Here is a 15516-nt window from a genome sequence, read left to right as displayed (position 1 = left end):
GGTCCATATCCCTCCAAACCTGTCCTATCCATGTACCTGTCTAACTGTTTCTTAAACATTGGGATAATCCCAGCCTCAACTACCTCCTCTGGCAGCTTGATCCATGCACCCACTCCCCTTTGTGTGCAAAGGTTACCCCTCAGATTCCTATTAAATCTTTTTCCCTTCACCTTAAACTTATGTCCTCTGGTCCTCGATTCCCCTAGTCTGGGCAAGAGACTCTGTGCATCGACCTGATCTATTCCTCTCATTATTTTGTACACCTGTATAAGATCACCCCTCATCCTCCTGCCCTCCAAAGAATAGAGACCAGCCCACTCAACCTCTAGGCATGGCAACATCCTCGTAAATCTCTGAACCCTTTCCAGATTGAGAGATAAATGGGGAGGGGGAGTGTTTGCTTGTTGTTGCTGCAGCTAGGCCAGCTGAGCAATTGTATAATTTTCTATTGTAAATGTTGGGTGGTGAAGAGTGGGGGAAAGAAACTTCCATCATGCTGATGACAAAATCATGAGAGGAATAGATCACAGAGTCTCTTGCCCAGACTAGGGGGATCGAGGACCAGAGGACAGGTTTGGAGGGATATGGACCAAACGAAGGCAGGTGGAATTAGTGTAGCTGGGACATGCTGGGTGGAGTGGGCAGGTTAGTGTAGCTGTGACACGTTGGATGGTGTGGGCAGGTTAGTGTAGCTGGGACATGCTGGGTGGAGTGGGCAGGTTAGTGTAGCTGGGACATGCTAGGTGGAGTGGGCAGGTTAGTGTAGCTGGGACATGCTGGGTGGAGTGGGCAGGTTAGGGTAGCTGGGACATGCTGGGTGGAGTGGGCAGGTTAGTGTAGCTGGGACATGCTGGGTGGAGTGGGCAGGGTAGTGTAGCTGGGACATGCTGGGTGGAGTGGGTAGTGTAGCTGGGACATGTTGGGTGGAGTGGGCAGGTTAGTGTAGCTGGGACATGTTGGGCGGAGTGGGCAGGTTAGTGTAGCTGGGACATGTTGGGCGGAGTGGGCAGGTGAGTGTAGCTGGGACATGTTGGGTGGAGTGGGCAGGTGAGTGTAGCTGGGACATGTTGGGTGGAGTGGGCAAGGTAGTGTAGCTGGGACATGTCGGGTGGAGTGGGCAGGTTAGTGTAGCTGGGACATGTCGGGTGGAGTGGGCAGGTTAGTGTAGCTGGGACATGCTAGGTGGAGTGGGCAGGTTAGTGTAGCTGGGACATGCTGGGTGGAGTGGGCAGGTTAGGGTAGCTGGGACATGCTGGGTGGAGTGGGCAGGTTAGTGTAGCTGGGACATGCTGGGTGGAGTGGGCAGGGTAGTGTAGCTGGGACATGCTGGGTGGAGTGGGTAGTGTAGCTGGGACATGTTGGGTGGAGTGGGCAGGTTAGTGTAGCTGGGACATGTTGGGTGGAGTGGGCAGGTTAGTGTAGCTGGGACATGTTGGGCGGAGTGGGCAGGTGAGTGTAGCTGGGACATGTTGGGTGGAGTGGGCAGGGTAGTGTAGCTGGGACATGTTGGGTGGAGTGGGCAGGGTAGTGTAGCTGGGACATGTTGGGTGGAGTGGGCAGGCTGGGCTGAGGGGCAGGTTTCGACGCTGTATCACTGTGACTCTGTGTGTGTGTGTGTGTGTGTTGTTCACACCTGTATCTGTGGTTCACACTGAGTGAGTGGGCGGTGCAGGGGGTGAGAGGTGAAAGGTGAAAGGGGAGCGGGGTTGCGCCGGTCCCTGCGCCAGTCCCTGCGCCGTGTGTGTGAGCGCCCGGCCCACTACAGCCCAGCCCACCACAACCCAGCCCAGCCCGGCCCGGCCCGGCCCCCGTTGATGGGGAGGAGACACGATGAAGGCGGCGAGCTGGAAGTCGAGGCCGCAGTCGGCGGCGGTGTCGCTGTGGGGCCGCGGGCGGCTCCGGCTCCGCCAGCGCCTGGGCGGCCTGTGGCAGGAGAAGCGCTGGATCCTCTTCAAACCCCGCTTCACCGTGCCCGTGGCCGCCTGCCTCTGGGTGGCCGAGATCTGCGTCAACCTCTGGGTCATCCACAGGGTGCCGTGTGAGTGGCAGCGGCGGGGAGGGGAGGGGGGAGAGGGAGGGAGGGAGGGGGAGGTGGAGGGAGAGAGGGATGGGAGGGGAGAGGGAGAAAAGGAGGGGAGAGGAGGAGAGTGAAGGAGAGGGATGGAGGGAGAGAGGGAAGGAGGGGAGAGGGGGAAGTGGGGGAAAAGAGGGATGGAGAGAGGGAGCGATGGAGAGAGGGATGGGGAGAGGAGGAGAGGAATGGAGGGAGGGAGAGGGATGGAGGGGGAGAGAGGGATGGAGGGAGGGGGAGAGGAATGGAGGGGAGGGGAGAGAGGGATGGGAGGGGGAGAGAGGGATGGGAGGGATGGAGAGAGGGGGGAGAGGGAGGGGAGGGAAAGATAGAGAGGGAGGGAGGGGAGAGGGGGATGGAGGGAGGGGAGAGGGGGATGGAGGGAGGGGAGAGGGGGATGGAGGGAGGGGAGAGGGGGATGGAGGGAGGGGAGAGGGGGATGGAGGGAGGGGAGGGAAAGATAGAGAGGGATGGAGGGGGAGAGAGGGATGGAGGGAGGGGGAGAGGAATGGAGGGAAGGAGGGGAGGGGAGAGAGGGATGGGAGGGGGGAGAGAGGGATGGGAGGGGAGAGGGGGAAAAGGAGGGGAGAGGGGGAGAGGAGGAGAGTGATGGAGAGGGATGGAGGGAGAGAGGGAAGGAGGGGAGAGGGGGAAGTGGGGGAAAAGAGGGATGGAGAGAGGGAGCGATGGAGAGAGGGATGGGGGAGAGGAGGAGAGGAATGGAGGGAGAGAGAGGGATGGAGGGGGAGAGAGGGATGGAGGGAGAGGGAGAGGAATGGAGGGAAGGAGGGGAGGGGAGAGAGGGATGGGAGGGGGAGAGAGGGATGGGAGGGATGGAGAGAGGGGGGAGAGGGAGGGGAGGGAAAGATGGGATAGAGGGAGGGAGGTGGGATAGAGAGGGAGGGAGGGGAGAGGGGGATGGAGGGAAATTGAGGGAGAGGGGGTAGAGAGGGAGACGGGGGGGAGGGAGAGAAGGGTGGAATGGCAGCAGTTAGTAGCTGCTGGTCGCCGATCACATGGGCTGTGGAGGGTGGGCTGCTCTCCCCCGGGCTGGTGAATTCTTTCCCAGGTTGATCCTGGGTGGGAAATTGAAGATGTGGCCCCATCCATGGACTCCGGCAGTGAGAGATCACCAAGGCATCTCGCCTTTTGACAAGAGATGTTTGCAAGGACCTGGGCCCATGGGCAGGCAACCGAGACTAGCTCGGTTGGGCAACTTGGTCAGCATGGACAAGTTGGGCCGAAGAGCCTGTTTCGTTGCTCCACGTCTCTATCTTATAATTGCTTGGGGGAATACTCAAAAGTAGTGACAGTTATGCAGGTATTTATTTCACAAAATGCTGGAGTAACTCAGCAGGTCAGGCAGCATCTCTGGAGAGAAGGAATGGGTGACGTTTCGGGACGTGACCCTTCTTCAGACTGATGTCAGGGGTCGGGACAAAGGAAGGATATAGGTGGAGACAGGAAGATAGAGGGAGAACTGGGAAGGGAGAGGGGAAGAGCGGGACAGAGGAACTATCTAAGGTTGGAGAAGTCAATGTTCATACCACTGGGCTGCAAGCTGCCCAAGCGAAATATGAGGTGCTGTTCCTCCAACGACCACAGTTATGCAGGTGGTAAACTGAAAAAGAGTGACATTAGCAAGTAAATATATAGTTTTGAGTGGAACAAGCGTGGTGCCGAATGCTCGTTTCTGTGTTCTGTATTAAAAGATAAAGATGTTGAAAGGCTCCTGAATGGGTGTTGGTAATCTCACTGAGATAGCTGCCTGCCTATTTTTATTATAAAATGTATGTACTAGTCTAGAAAGTTATTAATTAAGAGACTTGAGGGCAAGATGCAACTAATTGGTCAATGCGTTCTAAAGATTCACATGTCAAGGCATGTCTCTTATTCCCCTCAGTTTGGTGGTTGATCCAAACATAAGCAGTTATTTCCTGGTCCAGTGATGAACTATTATAAATGAACACATTTGCTAAGAAATACAGAAATTATGCTTTTATCAACTTTGAGAACCTGCAGGTGGATTTACACTACTTGCCACAATGTAAATACTATTTTATGTAGAGGCATGCTACTATTTTGTTGCCCAGTTAATTTCCCACAAAATTGAAGTCTACTATTGAAATCCTTGATTATCGTATTGTCAAGGCGATATTTTTGTTGTACTAAAAAATCTTGGTGGAGAATGCAGCAGGTCAGGCAGCATCTGTGGATTGTGAAACAATGAACATTTCAGATCAAAGGCACATCATCAGAATTGAGAAAGCAAGTTGGCAGTCAAAGTGGTGGAGGGCACTTGTGGCAATGTTGTAAAAGGGTGGAGTGATGTACCTGTAGTTATTTGATGAACATTTCAGTTTGTTTGTGCTTGTGGTGCCATAGTTGTACAGCATAGTAAAAGGCATTTCTGTCCACGCTGATCTTTTCACTTATTTACACTAATCTACATGCCAGCACGAGGTGTGTATATCTGACTTGCCTACTTATGTGCATGTCTAAATGTTCCTTTATAAAATTGCAAGGATTGTTCCCAACTCCACCACCTCCTCTGGTAGTAAGTTATAGATATTGACCAACCTCGGTTATTAATTTCGTCTCAAATCCCCTTTAAACCTCCTCTTGACCTTTTGTTTTTGATACCTCTACACTGGGGTAAAAACATTCCATCAGCCCTGTCTCTGCCTCCTTGTAATTTTGTACGTCGCGACCTCCTCTGCTCCAGAAGAAACTAACACAGCCTATCTAACAGCCTATCTATCTATCCAGCCTCTTGTGTGCTGGATCACCAGACTATTTCTGTACAACTACTAATTGGGGGTGGTATGGTGATACTCTCCTGGACTGTTTGTAAGAAAAGAATTTCACTGCGTTTGCACTTTGCGTGTGACAATAAAGACCAGTGAACCATTAAGTTGTTCCCCGTATCTGAAGTCTTCCAATCCAGACAACATCCTGGTGAATCTCCTCTGTACTCTCTCCAGCAGAACCACATCCTGTAGTGGGGCAACTGGAATGGCACACATAACACCAAGTGCAGTCTAACCAGTGTTTTGTAAAGTTGCAATATAACATCCCAATTCTGACCCTCTATGCCCTGACCTACAAAGTACAAGCATCCCATATGCCCTCTTTATCACCCTGTCTACCTGTGTTGCCACATTCAGAGAACTATGGACTTGAACTCCAAGTTGCCTCTTTTCATCAATATCCCTTTGTACCCTATCATTTACTGTATATGACCTACCCTTATTTGACTTTCCAAAATATACCTTGCATTTGTCAGAATTAAATTTTGCCAATGTCCAACCTAATTATCCACCGGAACTGTACCCTTCTATAGCTTCACACAAGCTTCCTTACTATCCACAATGCTACCAACTTTCAAATTACCTACAAATTTGTCTATTCCTACTTCCTGCATTTGCATCAAGTCATTGATATATATCCATCGCTAACAAGAAGTGTCTCAGCGCCAATCCCTATGATACACTTCCAATCTAGAAAAGCATTCTTTTATCACTAGCCTGAAGGGGTGGTTGGAAGTGGATGAGAGAAATAGCAAGCACAAGTGGCCCGTCTGATACAAACAGAAAGATGATTTTCAAAAAAAGATAAAGTGCTTGCATAACTCAGCGGGTCAGGCAGCATCTCTGGAGAAGGTGGCCAGATGCTGTTTTGAGTCGGGACCCCTCTTCAGACTGATTGTGGTGGGGAGAAAAGCTGGAAAGGAGGAAGGGCAGCACAAAGCTTGGCAAGTAATAGGTGCTTACAGGTGGGGGGAAGGTTGCCAGGCAGATGGTTGGACAAATGACAAGGATGAAAAGATAAAAGGTGTGAAATAAGAATGGAATAATTGTGAATTGAGAAACCAGTGGAGGGAATGGTGGTGGGAGGGCTTGGGAGAAATGGCCCCCAGGTGGGGCACAGGGAAGAGAGGGAAGGTAGAAGTGGTGGTAGGATGGGGGTCGATTGGGCAGTTACCTAAAATTGGGGAATTCTATGTTGATAATTTTGGGTTGTCAGCTATCCAAGCTAAATATGTGGTGCTGTTCGAGTTTGTGTGTGTCCTCACTCTGGCAATGGAGGAGGCCCAGGACCCAATGGTCAGTATGGGAATGGGAGTTGAAATGGTTAGCAACCGGGAGATCCAGTAGTCCATGGCTGACCAGGCGCAAGTGTTCAGCAAAATGGTTCCCGATTCTATGTTTGTTCTCGCCAATGTAAAGGAGGCCAATTTTTGGTATGACTATGGTAAATCAAATTTCACTGTACCTCGGGATATGTGACAATAAAGGACCATTGAACATGGAATGCAGTAGATGAGGTTAGAGGAGGTGCATGTGAACCTCTGTCGTGCCTTGAAGGACTGCTGGTGTCCATGGATGGATGTGAGAGAGGAAGTGTAGGGACTGTCTTTACATCTCCTTCCCATCTCCATCCCTTTCCATTTTCAGCAGATTTGCAGTGTCTGCAATTTGTTGGAAGGGTTCACTCATCCCTTCCATCCAAACCACCCCTTCCACAGGTACTTTCTCCTGCATCCGCAGGAGATGTAACACCTGTCACTTTACCTCCCACCCCTCACATGCAACCAGGGACCTCAGCACATGTATCTCCTCTAACCTCATTCACTGCACTTGGGGAGGGGATCGCTTGGAAGGGAAGGGATGAGAGAACCAAGGAGTTGTTGAGTGAGTGGACTCTGCCGAAGGTGGAAAGGGGTAGAGATGGGAAGATGTGATTGGTGTTGGAATCGCTTTGAATGTGGTGAAAATGTTAGATGTGGAGGCTGGTGGAGTGAAAGGAGAGGATGACGGGGGGGGGCTCCATCCTTGTTCCACCTGGGGCGGGTGTTGGAAGTGAGGGCAGAACTATGGAACGCAGAGGAGACATGGGTGGGGGATCCATCTATGGACAACAGGGAGGGAGGTGGGGAACCATCTTTACTAAAGAAAGAGGACGGATGCCCCAGAATGGAAAGCCTCATCTTGAGAACAGATGCAGCAGATACAGAAAAATTGAGAGTTGGGTATAACGTCTTTACAAGAGGCAAAGTGGGTGGAGGCATAGTCCAGATAACTGTGGGAGTCTGTGGGCTTGTAGATGTCAGCCAATAGTCTTTCTTATTTTTTAGTTTCATTTAGAGATACATGCCCACCGAGTCCGCACCGACCAGCGATCCCCGCACATTAACACTACCCTAAACACACCAGGGACATTTTTTTTACATTTATGCCAAGCCAATTAACTTACAAACCTGATCGTCTTGAGTGTGAGAGGAATACAAAGATCTCGGAGAAAACCCACGCAGGTCACGGGGTACAGACAAGCACCCGGAGTCAGGATTGATCCCGGGTCCCTGCTGCTGTAAGACAGTAGCTCTACCGCTATGCTACCGTGCCACCCCATGATGGAAACAGAGAGGTCAAGAATGGGGGACATGGTCTAAATGAATTTATGGAGAATTTAATATTGAACCCTGAAGGCTGCAACAGGCCTGATGAAAAATAAGGTGTTCCTCAACTTCGTGTTGGGACTTGTTGTTAACAGTGTAGGAGGCCAGAGTGCGGGGTTGAGTTATGGTGGCGGGCAATTGGAAGCTCGGGATCACTCCTGCTGTTTAGGCATAGGTGTTCCGCAAAGACATCAGTCAATCTGCATTGTTCCTTTCTCCCCGTTAGACCTAGACGCCATCTTCTTTCTGAAGTAATTTGATGGATTCCATGTCAATATTTTACAGAGGAAGTATCCCTGGTCCTATCTAGTCACCCAATGTCATTAAAGGAGGTGAATTATTCAAATTGCTTTTTGGCACTTGCAAATCTGCCATCAAAGTTTTACCAGTTGGAACCAGTTATTGGGCAGCATGGTGGGGTAGTGGTGGAGCTGCTGCCTTACAGCGCCAGATTCCCAGGTAGGATCCTGACTACAGGTGGTTGGCCTGGATTTGGTGGGCTGAAGGGCCTGTTTCCGCGCTGTATCTCTAAACTAAACTAAACTGAAATGCACTTCAATGATTGCGGTATGCTTTTCCTGAACAGTACAATGTGAATAGAAGTCAATCTATCTGGTATGCTGTTGCACAATATATTCCAACACAGTGAAGGGTCTCGACCCGAAACGTCACCCATTCCTTCTATCCAGAGATGCTGCCTGTCCCGCTGAGTTACTCCAGCATTTTGTGTCAAACTGCATACATTGTTGTATGATCATCCTCTTTATCCATATGAGTTAGTTTTAGTAGTACTCCTGACAGCCACTGATGAGCTATTGAAAGGCTCAGTGTGGGGAGACTGGGGAGGAAAGGGGCCTTTTCCTGAATTAGCATATAAAGATTCTGGTTGAAATCAACTTATCTACCTAGTGCATTGAAATACAATTGAAAGTACACCAACTATATCTTCTATGAATTAAGTTAAATCAAACATAGAAATAATAGAATAAATGGAAAGTTGTCTCTATTTTCAGACACGGAGATTGACTGGAGAGCCTACATGGATGAAGTGGAAGGTGTGATTAATGGAACATATGATTACACTCAGTTAAAAGGAGACACGGGACCGCTGGTGTAAGTAGATCAAACTGAATTCCTACATCACAACTACTTAATTGTTTGATCAAACAGCGTGAGTGGTGTGAGCTCACTAATTTTATAATTGTGTATTAAAATGTAAATCGATAATGTAAATTAGTAATTTTTTCCTAAGTGTATCGCTATTAATACATTTGCAAAATAGCAACTTTCAAGCCACCTTAGATTGTTTTTGTCTTCGTCTGTCCAGTGACTCTGATACCCCTGCATGGACCTGTATTCCAAGGCCAGCGAATTGGAGTAGCCTGCATGCTGAGGCATCTTTGCAGGGGATGTGCCTACTGCTACTTGCCACCTGTACACTAGTGCAGGAGATCAAAGGCCTGCTCTGAGAAAGTGTCATAAATCCAGGCCTGCATCCCAGCACGGTATCTGAGGCACATAGTTTGAACATGTCTGGCATAATGCACGTCATAATAAGAAGGCAAATGTACAATAGAGATGTTGGGGCAATTATGTTTACACAGAGGGTGGTGGGGGCCTGGAACTCACTGTTGGGGGTAGTGGTGGAACCAATACGTTAGTGACCTTTCAGAGGCTTTTGGACAGGATATTTGGACATGGATATGCAGGGATATGGATCACGTGTGGGCAGAAGTGATTAGTTTAATTTGGCATCGTGTTCAACATGAACATCGTGGGCCCATGAGGCGTATTCTTGTGTTGCCCTTTCCTTAGAATTATGAATGGATTATGATGGTTATGTGGCATACAAATTGCTATCAAATGTGGATGACAGCAGATGGTCTTGTATAATCGCTGGAATTAACATGAATGACACTAATACACAACGGCATTCCTTCTCTGCACAGCTATCCCGCAGGGTTTGTTTATGTCTTCATGGTGCTGTATTACGTCACAGATCATGGAGTCAACATTCGCCTTGCACAGTACATGTTTGCCATTTTCTACCTCGTAACACTGCTGCTGGCCTTTAGGATTTATAATCATACAAAAAAGGTAAGTAAACCTCAGATGTTCATAAGTTGAAATGTACCATATGTTAGATTATATATTTTGTACATCAATATCACATTCCATGTGACTACATTAGTCACTGACATTCATACAATACAATAATATGACAATAAATAAATTCCTATCTAAAGATTATATTCGGTTTTCAATGTTATGTAGGAGGTAATGAAAGATGCCACAGCCAGTCATGTTTCCCACACAACGAGAGGATAATTGCTTTGCCACTTCCTAATTCCCGTTCTTTTAAGATATTTTGAATTTCCAGTGTTGCCTGGATATTCGAGACAAAAAGCTGGAGTTACTCAGTGGGTCAGGCTGCATCTTTGGAGAAAGGGAATAGGTGATGATTCAAGTTGTGACCTTCTTCAGACTGATGCTTGCCTGGATATTGGATGCTTTGATGTCTTACTAAGAAGGCATTTTGAAAATTGTCACTGTTCAATTATCACAATGAATGTCACAATAATATTTCTTTAATTATTCTTCTTTTCCCCCTTTACTTCAAATTGGGTGAACTTAATTACCCCTACCTCTAAAGCTGAGAATGCAGAATTTGTGTCATCTTGAACTTGCATCTCTCATTCAATGTGAAACCTCGTATTTCTATGTTTAATCATTCTTTTTTTGGCATTCTCAACTATTTTTTAATTGATTTTTATTACTCCATTTCTTGACCATTTAACTGTAGTTGTCTGTATTCTTGATGTGACCATAATACATCTCTGCATTACTACAGTATTGTAATGGTTATGTGACCAAACAAGCGGCCAAAAATAAACACTTGATTTTGAAATTGGAGTTTGAATTGCACCATTGCAGTTGAAAAATTAAAATTAAAATTATTGAATGAATCTGGCATGGAAAACAAAATATAGTTCCAATAACTGTAACCGTGAAACCAACAAACCCATCTGGTTGACTCGTGCCTTTACTGCTTTGACCCACCCTCTTAACTGCCCCTGAGCTTGGGTAATAATGATAGACGATAAATGCAGGCATTACCACTGAAATTCATATCCTGCGAATGAATCACAAAAGCCTTTGAGTAACCGGCAGTAGAAGACATGCAAAGTTGATCTGTCAAGGGCATGCAGATATTTGATGCTTGGTGAGAGACAGGCTTGGTTTCCTACAACCCTGCCTAATGCAGAAGATAGACACAAAATGCTGAAGTAACTTTTGTGTTACTTCAAAAAGTTAACACTTTTGGCAGCATCTCTGGATAGAAGGAATGGGCGACATTTCGGGTTGAGACCCTTGTTCGGCTCAAGACCCTGCCTCATGCAGCACAGGTTGTGCTGCTTGCTTACGCACCTCTTGAGCTATTAGTTTTAAGGTAGTTGGATAACACAGGAGAAAGCTGAAGAATGAGAAGGATGTAGCTGGGGTCATGTTGCTCACCACCTTGCAGGTAGCTGAACAGTAACATTGACAAAATGTAAGAGCAAGTCACTTGATGTTTTCTCTTAAGTAGCAATGGCATTTTGATAACCGCGTCTCTGGTTTTCATTATCTTTTTAAACCTGTGATTAATGATAGATGGTGCATGCTGGGGGACACAATTTGCACACTATGTATGTTTTGTAAAGGGCCGTCTTTATTCTTTACGTCCTCAGGTGTTCTGATCTCGCTTCTCTTTTTTTTTAGGTTCCGCCATTTGTGTTTTTCTTCATGTGCTGTGCCTCTTATCGGATCCATTCTATCTTTATCCTTCGGCTCTTTAATGACCCTATTGCCATGATGATCCTTTTCTTGGCTGTGAACCTCTTTCTGAGCAATCGGTGGTCGCTAGGCTGTTGCTTCTTTAGGCAAGTATTATCAAGAGTTTAAAACAAAAATGATTTTTGGATGTTTCCTTTTGTTCAAATAGGAAAGGAATACGGATCTAAGCAAAAAATAGTTCATCAAGGCTGTCTTTTCCTGATAGAATGTTTTCTACATTGCTGCTTTGCCTCATAAGGTGAGGGATCTCCTGGGGCAAAGAAAGAAGGTTCTAGAGTCCTCGAGTTTATCTGGGAGCATGGAGTCACCTGTGCTTATTGTTTCCACACCAGCCCTGTGTAGGTCATCCGGCTTTGTCCTCAGAGTCAGTTCAATGTAGACATTGAGGCATTGCACTGCAGAGTTTTCTGACCATAAAGGCACGTGATGAGATCTAAACAAGCCTAACCCAAAAAATGAATATGGCCAATACCACAGGTTCAAACTTTTTAGACAGTAAAAATAAATTTAAACATTTGATCATTAGAAAACTTGCAACAACTAAATAGATTTATTAACTCATTTAATTGAAAAATAGTAAGTTTCTGAAATTTGGCTCCGTCTCGCGGTTGTTCTTTCCCATTGAAATAAAAGGAGTCACGGAATCCCTCCCAGATTGTCGGCTGAAGGAAGCTGATGCTCCATCACAGGTTGCCATAAGTGGTGAGGCACAGTTATGAAATCATCAGCAAGCTTTGGTCGGGAAGTTGTGGGATGTCTGCATTTTCTCCTTGCTTGTACGGGTTTCCCTTTGTTCCTGACAGTCACAGAACAATGTGAAAGTTGCACATGAAACTGCAAGCATTTCATGATCATATTCAGATTATTGAAATATCTTGAGCCCAATAAAAAGTCATCGTGGAATTTTCAGAGACATGCAATCCGTGTTAATCTATCTATGTTGTTTTACTCGGGGCATTTTTTTTATAAATCAAGCTTGTTCAGATGTTTGCAAATGACCCCACCCCACTGCATACATGGCACGAAGAGAAGTTAATTTCATGCAAAAAGCATTTCTGCAGTTAATTTAACTTGTTTTGCATCTTTAAATGATAATCCTTTCATTACTTGGAACAAAGGAAAGAAACAGAAATTTGGAAAATATAAAATGAACAGTCCTGATGAAAGGACATCAACTTGAAGAGTTATATCCGCTACCTCACCAGTTGAGCATTTCTTGAGTAGATTATGTGCTTAATTCTGCAGACAGTTTACAATCTTCAATCTTTTTTATTCTGATTAGAGCACGCCACCACTGTACTAAATAGCTTTTATGTCCTTTAATGTTTATTACATAACCGCCTTGGTGTCTTAAGACTTAAGTCTAAATGTTTGGTTTGGAAAGCTTTCCTTAAGGTTTGTTGATAAAGTACAACTGTTCTTTCTGGAACAGAGGTATTCCAGTCCACGCACAATAGGCAATGCTCTTCTTTATATGTGGAGAAGTGCAGTGGTGTTTCATTCCAGAGTTATCTTGGTGTTTGCATGGTGCAATGTTTGCAGTTGCAGTTTTTTTTAAAAAACACAGTTGGAATTTGATAAATATTGAAAGTAATTGTAGTTGTACAGTCATCAAAAATGTCCAGAAAATAAGTATAAATAAGACATTGATGCAACATTGACTTTAGGTCTGAAATATAGAGTGATATATTGACAAAATTATAGAAGACTATAATAATGTGGACTGGCCTTGATACGTCATTAACTTTCATATTGATTCAATGTTTTATTCCTATCTCAATGAAATCTTTTTCTGTAACAGTTGGGTTTAAAATGTGTATTTGTAAGATTTGTATACATTTTTCCATATATCAATATAGTGCACTGTGTTGGATACATGGAAAAAATTTCACCCTGACACATTAATGACTTAGACGAAGGGATAAAAGTACCATTAGCAAATTTGCAGATGATACTAAGTTGGGGGGTAGTGTGAATTGTGAGGAAGATGCAATAAGGCTGCAGGGTGACTTGGACAGGTTGTGTGAGTGGGCGGATACATGGCAGATGCAGTTTAATGTAGATAAGTGTGAGGTTATTCACTTTGGAAGTAAGAATAGAAAGGCAGATTATTATCTGAATGGTGTCAAGTTAGGAGGAGGGGGAGTTCAACGAGATCTGGGTGTCCTAGTGCATCAGTCAATGAAAGGAAGCATGCAGGTATAGCAGGCAGTGAAGAAAGCCAATGGAATGTTGATGACTTCGTAACAAGAGGAATTGAGTATAGGAGCAAAGAGGTCCTTCTACAGTTGTACCGGGCCCTGGTGAGACCGCACCTGGAGTACTGTGTGCAGTTTTGGTCTCCAAATTTGAGGAAGGATATTCTTGCTATGGAGGGCGTGCAGCGTAGGTTCACTAGGTTAATTCCCGGAATGGCGGGACTGTCGTATGTTGAAAGGCTGGAGCGATTGGGCTTGTATACACTGGAATTTAGAAGGATGAGGGGGGGATCTTATTGAAACATATAAGATAATTAGGGGATTGGACACATTAGAGGCAGATAACATGTTCCCAATGTTGGGGGAGTCCAGAACAAGGGGCCACAGTTTAAGAATAAGAGGTAGGCCATTTAGAACGGAGATGAGGAAGAACTTTTTCAGTCAGAGGGTGGTGAAGGTGTGGAATTCTCTGCCTCAGAAGGCAGTGGAGGCCAGTTCGTTGGATGCTTTCAAGAGAGAGCTGGATAGAGCTCTTAAGGATAGCGGAGTGAGGGGGTATGGGGAGAAGGCAGGAACGGGGTACTGATTGAGAGTGATCAGCCATGATCGCATTGAATGGCAGTGCTGGCTCGAAGGGCTGAATGGCCTACTCCTGCACCTATTGTCTATTGTCTATTGTCTGACCACATAGGCACGAAACAAAACAAGAAACTTACACAACAGGGTTTGAATGATTTCTGTTAAAAAGGAAATTGGGTGGCTTCCGCAAATGGCTTGTTGATCAGCTTCACCTGTTCAAAGTCAATGTGGTCAAACTGAAAATTGTCATGTATACTTTTACCACACTTTCTTTAATCAATATTTCATGGAAAGAAAATGAAAATTCGACTGTGTTTTTGTTCCCTGGGCAGTTTAGCTATTTCCGTAAAGATGAACATTTTGCTCTTCGCTCCAGGATTGTTGTTCCTTCTCCTCTCTGAGTTTGGATTGGTACGGAGCATCCCAAAGCTGGGCATCTGTGCTGCAATGCAGGTATATAGGTCTTCCCTTTTTATCTCAATTCAAATAACAGTGAAATGTAAAACTAGTTTTTGTGTTTAAAATGTAAAATACAAGGGTCTGCATTTTATTGATCACAAGATAAATAATTCACAGGAAAGATTTTCAATCGTCTTGGTTTGTTTTTACAGATGGTTTATTCATCCTTACCATCAATTTACTGTGTCAGTTGTTAGTTAAATGAGTCTTGTCTTTTATCTGTAGTGGTCATTTCATGTGCACATGTCTTGACTTTAGTGATTTAGATTTGTCACATTCTAATGGTTTACTTTGGCATAATCTTAATTTGCTTTTATATGTAGTTGTCAATTTTGCATAAGTTAGACACAAAAAGTCAGAGTCACTCAGCGGGTCAGACAGTATCCCTGGAGAAAAGGAATAGGTGACGTTTCGGGTCGAGACCCTTCTTCACACAATTTTGCGTACCATCCTAAAAGCCTAACTTTTGCTGGTGTCTTTCTCCGCTCTGTCGACGTCACGGAATTGAATTGTATGTTTCCTATTGGGATTGTTTGTTAAGAAGTGGACGCAGTTCACAAAGTCTGATCAGAGTGTGAACATCACTTCCCTTGACCCCAATGAATGGATTATTCTCATTTTATATGTGCTTTCTAATTAATGTAACCTTTCTATTTTCAGTGCAACCTTTCATCTTTTTTGAACAACTGTATTTCATTGCATTGCGATTGAATACTTAGACGTCACTTTAGTGCATTCACGTAATACTTCTCCATTATTTCTCCACAAATAAACTACAGATTGTTTCATCAATCGTAACTGCAAATGCAAACCTTGCAGAAGAATCCTTTCTAAAAATTGGTAAAAGGGTTCCAAATAAAGGTGGCACGGTGACATAGCAGTAGAGTTGCTGCCTTACAGCGCCAGAGACCTAG

The 15516-nt window shown here is 45.4% G+C and overlaps 1 protein-coding gene across 1 annotated transcript in view; it reads left to right on the top strand.

Annotated features, from left to right (window-relative positions):
- The first annotated feature begins 1707 nt into the window (after positions 1–1707).
- alg3 (ALG3 alpha-1,3- mannosyltransferase) overlaps positions 1708–15516 on the top strand; it is a 29415-nt gene continuing 15606 nt past the window's right edge. The window contains exons 1-5 of the mRNA XM_078410277.1: positions 1708–2038; positions 8543–8642; positions 9479–9626; positions 11292–11452; positions 14476–14596. Of these exons, the coding sequence (XP_078266403.1) occupies positions 1831–2038; positions 8543–8642; positions 9479–9626; positions 11292–11452; positions 14476–14596 (738 nt within the window). The 5' untranslated portion in view covers positions 1708–1830. The remainder of the gene's footprint in view (positions 2039–8542; positions 8643–9478; positions 9627–11291; positions 11453–14475; positions 14597–15516) is intronic.

The sequence above is a fragment of the Rhinoraja longicauda genome, chromosome 13 (genome assembly GCF_053455715.1).
Source record: "Rhinoraja longicauda isolate Sanriku21f chromosome 13, sRhiLon1.1, whole genome shotgun sequence".
NCBI classification, from domain to species: domain Eukaryota; kingdom Metazoa; phylum Chordata; class Chondrichthyes; order Rajiformes; family Arhynchobatidae; genus Rhinoraja; species Rhinoraja longicauda.
The sequence above is the reverse complement of the archived record's forward strand: the minus strand, read 5'-3'. Positions and strand labels throughout refer to the sequence as shown.